Raw genomic sequence first — 7,580 nt, forward strand, 5'->3', positions numbered from 1 at the left:
TCAAGCTGTGCGCTATGGAAATCTGGGGAAAAGCTGGACTGGGCAGTGACGATGAGGGTGTCTGAGTTGTGCTGGGTGTGCTCCAAGGCCAGGGTGCGTGGGGGGGACTGGCATGCAGAGGGCTCAGCAATTACGGGGGGCAGTGGAGCAGCTGTAACATTGGGGGAGGGAGCTGCATAGCACCCCAAGAGCTGTGGGGTCGTGTGTGTGGGTATATCTGCAATGGGGTGAGTACTATTCTCTGAGGGGCTGGGGGGATAGAGCTCAGATGGCTGATGGTGGGAGGCAGAGAGAAGTTACTTGTCTTTCTAGAGAAAACACGGAGCGATGAGCGCGATGGCCATGTATGTCTAAACACTCCCTGGAAAGATGCTAATGACGCGAAATACAGAGGGCTACAGATAAACTTGGGCTGTGGGAAATGGGGTTTTATTTGCGCATTTTAAGTTTTGCAGTAAAATGACATAATTGACGATGTTTATTCCTATGGCAGCGTGCTCAGCAGCCTTGCTCTGAATGTTCAGACCTTCTAATGATATTTGAGTTTTTTCCCCAGTTTTTTTCCACGCTGGTCAAGGTGGAGGATGGGGGCAGTAACCATCCACCCCCAGTGCGAGGCTGTGGCAAGGGCTGGTTGCCCTGCGCCCCTGGCCAGCTGCGAGTGCCCTTTGGGGCTCTGGGGGTGTCCAGTGGGGCCAAGTCCATGTCCAAGGAGGGCCAGAGGGAGCAGGGATCACTCTGGCGTGGGGCAGGTGCCCAGCGGCCTTGTCAGCGGGGAGGGTGGGCGGAGGCGTCCTGCATCCTCAATTCCCCTCTTGTCCCGGGAGGCTCCCCTGCCGCGGGGCCAGCTCCGGTGAGAAGCCGCAGTGTCAGGCAGCCAGGCGCTGGGTAAATATCCCAGCAGCTGCTTTCGTGCCTCCCTCACCTGGCGGGACGGGTGGATGCAAGAATGCACTGGGTAAACAGGACTGGAGTGGGACTGGGGTGGGCAGGCTGCCCCCCTTGCCTGCTGGGACTCGGGGGGGTGTTGGGGCAGAGGCAGCCTGTGTTCCGGGGCTGGGGGAGCGAAGCAGAGGGGCAGCACCCTGCTGCCATCAGAGGGGCCAGGCTGAGGGCTGTCCGCACCCAGGTGCTGCGGGGGGATGCCAGCTGGTGCAGGTGGGTGGCCCCGGGGAACATTTTGGGAGGAGGCTGGAGGCTGTGGGATGGGAGGTCTGGCAGCCGAGCGGGGCTGGCTGGGAGCTGCAGACAGGGCTTTCAGGTGCTGCCGAGGTGGGGTGCCAAGGAATGGAGGCTCCCTGGTCCAGGGTCCCTGCCCCCTACTCTGGTCAGTGCCAGGCTCTTCACGTGTGCCTCCAACTCCCAGCCTGTGGATCTGTCCCCCAGGGGTGACAGAAGGAGAAACCTGTCTGGCAAACACCCTCAGACCCAGCTGTGGGGCTCCAGCAGCAGTGATGCCCCTCTCCCCGCCATCCTCCTCATCTCTCCACCCCCCCAGACTCCCTGAGGTGGCAGGCATGCCTGAGTCTCCAGTGCTGCCTGTGACTGCTGGGAACCTCATCCCTTGGCTTGGCTGGGCTGCCCAGCCTCAGGCTCTGGGCATGGCACCTGGAGCAGGGCTAGAGCTGGATCCCAGGGTGACCCCACTCTCCCAGGCTGCCCCGCTCAGCGGGCAGGACTGGGAGCCCCCTTCCATCCTTTCTAGGGTCCCTGAGGGAGCCCCAAGGGGCTGTTTCCCATGAACCACAGGGAGCCGGACACAGGCTTCTCTGAGGCAGAATAATTTACTGTGGTGTGGAAGAGCAAGGGGTGCCTGGGCTGGGTCTTGGCGGGGAGGTGTGAGGGATGCAGCAGAGCTGGTCTGGGGGGCTTCAAGTTGGACACCCCCCTACAATGATCTATGTGGGATGGGAAGGGTGGGGAAGCTGAGGCAGGGGCTGTGCTGCACTGGGCACTTGGTCTTGAGGGGGCCAGTCTGTGGGGACAGCAAGGCAGGAGGGACCTGCCTTGGCTGGGGTGGGTCCCTGTGAAGGTGGGATAATCCAGGGCTGGGGTGTGAGCTCAAGGTGAGGGCATGGGATGCTTTGGTGGGCTGGAGTAGGGATTTGGGAGTCTGAGAGTCTGGGACATGTCATCAGAGAGCCAGGCAGGGGACACAGGGGTGCAGGGTAGGTGTTTCAGGTGCAGCCAAGGGGTCCCAAGAGGGCCAAGCAGGGATCCTAAGTGCAGGCAAGGGTCCCTGGTGTGCCAGGCAGGGGTCTTGGGAGTAGCCAAGGGTCTCTGGTGCAGGCCAGGGCTCACAAACATGCAGAGCAAGGGTCCTGGGTGCAGCCTAAGCCCCTGGGTGTGGGCAGGGGTCCTGGGAGCAGAACAGGGGTCCCAGGGGTGCAGAGCAGGGCTCTCAGGAGAGGGCAGGGTGCCTGGCTGTGGATCAAGGCTCCCACGAATGCAGCTGGGAATCCTGGGGATGCAGAGCAGGGTCCTGGGGCACAGCCAAGGGGCTGAGGGGAGCAGAGCCGGGGTCCTGGGGTGCAACCAGGGGTGCAGCGTCGGGCCAGTGCAGGAGTCCTGGGACAGGGCAAAGTGAGCAGAGCCCTAGTGCTGCCCGGCCCCATAGAGCAGGGGGTGGTAGAGGGGGCAGGGGTAGGAGAACATGAACTTGACGGCAAACTTCATCTCCTTGTTGTGCTTCTGCCAGGGGTAGATGGCAAGAAGCAGCAGGCGGCTGCCCACCTTGCGGCCCATCACCAGAAAGCTGCCACTGAGGCTGTCAAGCTGGGGGCAGGGGCAGGTGCCTGCGTTCCTCATGTGCAGCACCATCTTCTTGGTGTCCTTGCGCTTCAGGGGGCCCAGCTTCAGCACCTTCTTCTTCTGGGCGGCCACCAACCTCCGCTCCCCATTCTCTTCCGTCATCTCCTTGATGCGCATCTTCACCACTGTGTGGGGCAGCCATGGGGCATGGTTGTTGGGAGGGGATTACCATGAGGCACTGCTGGGGTGATGCTGGGGGGGGGGGGTCTGGGCCAGGCACCTGTGCAGGACAGGGTGCAGCCCATGCCTGGGGTGGGACCCAGAAGAAGGGTCTCTGGGGAAGTTACTGTGTGGGGAGACGAAGGGGCTGTTTTGGGCGGGTGGGTGGGTGTGCTTCAGCAGAGGACCCAGTGACCCTCCCAAAGTCCCATTCTGGCTATCCTCCTCCTGTGGTGCATCCATCCCATGCACACAAGGTCCAAGGGAATGGCTCGGGGCAGGGGGAGGGGGGTGGTGGGGGTGGTGTCTCCCGTGGGGCTGTCCCTGTACAACTGTGCCCTCCAGCCAATCCCTGCCTGGGCTATCAGAGCTGGGGGAGACAGCCCCTTGTCTGGGAGGGGGGCCAGGAGACGCACCCCAGCACTCACCGAAGTCACTGGAGCACATCTGCTCCATCATGCCGTCTGCCTTGTGCTCCATCTCGCACTGGGTGCAGATCTTGGACACTGTGGTGAGAGACCAGCCACTGTCACAGCTCTCTGCTGATGATGCCTGTCACCCAGGTCAGCTCTGCGGGGACATGCTGGGAGAGCCCCGGCAGCTCCTCTGCTCCCTGGGCAGCTGTGCTGGAGTGATGCAGGAGGCACAGAGCACCTCGCTGGCCAGCATCCCAGCACCTCCCAGGAGATGCTGACACTTTAGGGCACAGCAGCAGCAGCGAGGGTGGCCCCAGCCTGAAGGGTGTCACAGTCCTGATCCTGACCCTGGGCTGCCTTTGGGTGATGTCCCCTCCCCTGCCTGAGGGGACAGCCACCCTGAGACAGCAGCGTGGGGCAGAGACCCACAGGTGCAGGATGCAGGATGTTTTTTGCTGCTGGGATGGGACCCAGCAGGAGGAGAGAGACATAACCCAGGGCTCCCACCCCATTCCACGTTCACCCCCAGCGCTGCTCCCATGGCCGCTCTGTTCTCTCCTGCCTGGGGGCAGCTCTGTGCAGGCAGAGCTCCTGCCCTGGGCAGCAAGTGGTGCCCAGCCAAACCAGCTGATGCTGCTGGTACTGTGCCCACTCGTGCCTTGCTGCAGATGGAGGGTCCTTGGCCAGTGCCCTGGGCTCTGCTTTGAGGGGTGCAGGGATGGGGGCATGGGGGCTCCGTAGGGGGACCCTGCGTGCAGGTCCCCGGCTGCCCCACCCTACGTGGGTCCCCATCCCATCATGGTGCCCTTCCCACTTACCTGGCGGCGGGGTGGCTTTGCTGTTCCCAAACTGGATGGCGATGCAGAGCTCGTGGTCGGAGGGGAACTTGCCGCAGTGCAGCATCTCGGGCCAGGGGAAGCCATAGGACTCCATGACGGGGGCACAGGAGTCACGCACCACCTCGCAGAGGGAGCGGCAGGGGTAGACGGGCCGGTCGAGGCAGACGGGGGCAAAGAGGGAGCAGAGGAAGAGCTGGGTGTCGGCGTGGCACTGCTTGGCGAGCAGGGGCACCCAGCTGCCGGCCTGCTGCTTGGCCTCGGCCATGGTCTCATGCTCCAGCAGGTTGGGCAACCGCATGCGCTTGTAGCCCACGTCGCGACAGAGCTGCATGTCGGGCGGGATGTCGAGGCACTGCGGCTCCCGCCCGTAGAAGCGCCCGTGGGGCAGGCTCTCGGGCTGCCAGCCGTAGTAGTCGTAGTGCTGCCCGCCGCCCCGGGACCCCGCCAGCGCCAGCACCAGGGCCAGCAGCGCCGTGCCCCGGCCCCCCGGGGAGCCGCCCGCCCGCGGCATCGCCGCTGCCCGCCCGCCGCCGCCGGCCGTGCCTGCCGAGCGGGACGGGAGCGCGGCTCGGCGCGCTGCCTGCTCCCTTAGCGCCTCCCACGCTCGCCGCCCTTTCTAAGGAGCCCGGGGAGGCCTCGCCGGCAGCCAATCTGCTCCGGCCACCGGGCCCCCCCCGGGGCTGGCCCCCCGGCCCCACGCCAAGCCTGCCCCGACGGCCACGCCGCTAACGCTTGCTCTCCCGCCCCGCTGCCCCAGCCCTCCCTCCTCGGCAGCCAGGTGGGTGCGCGGCGCTGCATGCCCCTCGCCTTCCCAGGGAGCCCCTGCTCGCAGCCCCCTCAGCCCACCCTGGCTCCATGTGCCCCTGGGATGATGCCCTCTGGAAGGGCTGGCTCACCTGCCACATGGGGATGTGTTGTGGGCACAAGGTGCCCCTGTTATTCACCAGCCCCTCTGCCCCAGTCCTGCCTGGCACCCCAGAGGCATGCCCTGGCATGGGGCAGAGGACACTGGTTCCTATCCTGCGCCCCCCCCTCCCCTCCCCCCCCCCCCAGGTCTCCTGTGCCCCATGCGATATGGGTTTGGGAATGTTTGGGGTGCAGGGGTTGGAGGCGTAGGACACCCCAGAAGCTTCATGTTGCAGCACTGGGTGCAGGTGGGCTACCCATGTGCCAGGTGCCATGTGTGGCATCAATGCCAAGGCGATGCCATGGGCATGGGGTCCTTATTCCTCACAGGTGGCCCTGCCAGCATGCACCTTGGGCAGCCCATGGTCTGCTGGGCACAGACGTAGCTGGGGTTACACCTCCTCGGTGCCCAGGGCATGGGCAGAGCTGAAGCCTGAGTAGGGTGAGGGTCCTGCCGGGGCCACATTCTCACATCCCCTTGGAGATGGGCCGGGCCAGGGGGTGCAAGGCTCAACACCCCATTAGAAACCCATTTGTCTGCGGGGGTTATCTGGGGCACACCCTCCCCTTCCCACGATCGATGCCCCCGCCTGGCCAACGGGGTCTGGGCCGCCTCTGGCCCCTGCCTGCTGGATAAGGCAGCTCTGTTAATGGGCGACAGAGCAAACAGCCTGGTGCAGGCAGCGATAGCAGGTGCCCTTTGCCCTGGGCTGGGGGCAGGGACTGTCCCCCCAGCCTTGGTGGGATCCATCTGCTTTGAGGCCGTGCTGGGAACCTCATCAACACAACCTGCACTTGCCTGCAGCCTGCCTGCCCTGCCTGTGCCCTCTGTGCTGGGCACACCACCCATCACTGCATTGCCCAGTGATGCTTGCTGCCAGCCCGAGGGTGGGCTGAGCTCATCCCACCCTGACCAAGTCCCGGAGATGGCACCATTAATGTGTAACTGCCGGGGAGCACGATAAGATAGAGCAGCCCTTTATCAGGGCTGCCCGGTAGCAGGAGGGAGGGTGCTGGAGGCATCGGGCTGTCACAGCAGGAGTGAGATTGCTTCAAGATAAATGCTGATAGAAAATAGCTAATCCATGATGGATGGGCCAGGGCAGGGCATAATTGCCACCGGAGCTGGGCTGGGAAGGGGCTGGTGAGGTCTGGGAGCAGGAGTGAGGAGGTGGAGGCAGAGGGAGCCTGCGTGTGTGGGATGGAGCTGCCAGTGTGTGGGATGTTGAGCACACCTTGCCCTAGGGGTGTGCAGTGTCCCTGGGCTGTCCCCGTGGCACTGCCAGCACCGGTGCTGTCCTGCTCTTGGCCATGGATCGGTTCCTGGCTCTCAGCTCGCCCTGTTCCCCAGCCCAGTCCAGCCCTCAGCCAGCACAGTCCCTCCTAGGAAGCTGCTGGGGGTGCTGAGCACCCTGTCCCAGCTGGCACCCCACTAGATGAAGGCAAGGAGGTTGGTGGGGCTGGTGGGGGGAGCATGGGGCTACCTGCCAGTTGGCCTTGTCACCCCATCTGTCACGGTGCCTTCATTAGAGCTACTGAGTGACCTCCTGGCAACATGGCCACACTGGGGGGAGCAGGGCTGGCCCCAGGAGAGAGGTGACCATCCCCTGCTCCTGCCCTGCCAGGTGTCCTGGCAGCCTTGTCCCCAAGCTGAGACTGTGCTTCTGCTCTGGAGGGGTCCCTGCTGTGCCCACATTGCTTCCTTAACCCTTTCCCACCCGGGATGTCCCAGGGAAGGTAGATCTGGGCTGTACCCTGGGGAAGGGGATGGCCCAAGGGCAGCTGGAGCTGGAACTCTGTCCTGTCTGCGTAGGCTGTTCCGGTGCCCACATCCCCATCCCGCACCCGCACAGCCGGCTGGGGGACTGACACTTGTGCCTGTCAGTCCGGGGAGCTGGCTATGCCACCGCCTGTGTCACCTTTCACAGCAGCGAGACCGGAAGCGGGGCCATGGGGGCTGCCCCCTCTACAGTGGGGACATCGGGGATGGCCAGCCAGGGTGGCATGGTAAGAGGACATCCCCTGGGGGTGCCCCCTCACCACTTTGGGCCCTCCCCAGGGACCTGTGCCTGGTTGTAGCACAGAGCAGATCTGAGCCAGGGGAGTAGGAAGCTCCTGGGAAATGAGATGCTGAGCAGGGTCCTGGCTGCCTCTTTCCATCCTCCCCCATCGTGTCCCCACTCCCTCTCCCGCCGCAGCTTGGAGTGCTACTGACCTTGTTTCTGTGGGCAGAGGCGCATTCCCTGGGCCTGGGTGGGCTGAGTGGGCTAGGTGGGCTGGGTGGGCTCCCTACCATCCTCCTGTCATCCCCATCTTCTCATCCTCCCTGTCCCAGCCCCATCCCAGGCTCCTGGGACCCCTGGCTCCCGGACTGCATTAGTGCCAGGCATGGGCTTCACCCACCGCAGAGCGGGGACCCTTGGGAGGGCACAGCATGCCAGGGCTGGCC

The 7,580-nt window shown here is 64.3% G+C and overlaps 1 protein-coding gene across 1 annotated transcript; it reads right to left on the minus strand.

The window, feature by feature from the left end:
- Positions 1-429: 429 nt before the first annotated feature.
- SFRP5 (secreted frizzled related protein 5) lies at positions 430-4,800 on the minus strand. The gene is made up of 3 exons (XM_075757507.1): positions 4,205-4,800; positions 3,399-3,476; positions 430-2,936 (listed from the first exon to the last, which is right to left on the minus strand). The coding sequence occupies exons 1-3, from the start codon at positions 4,734-4,736 to the stop codon at positions 2,596-2,598; spliced, it is 951 nt and encodes a 316-aa protein (XP_075613622.1). The 5' UTR covers positions 4,737-4,800; the 3' UTR covers positions 430-2,595.
- Positions 4,801-7,580: the final 2,780 nt, after the last annotated feature.

The sequence above is a fragment of the Balearica regulorum genome, chromosome 7, assembly GCF_011004875.1.
Source record: "Balearica regulorum gibbericeps isolate bBalReg1 chromosome 7, bBalReg1.pri, whole genome shotgun sequence".
NCBI lineage: Eukaryota > Metazoa > Chordata > Aves > Gruiformes > Gruidae > Balearica > Balearica regulorum.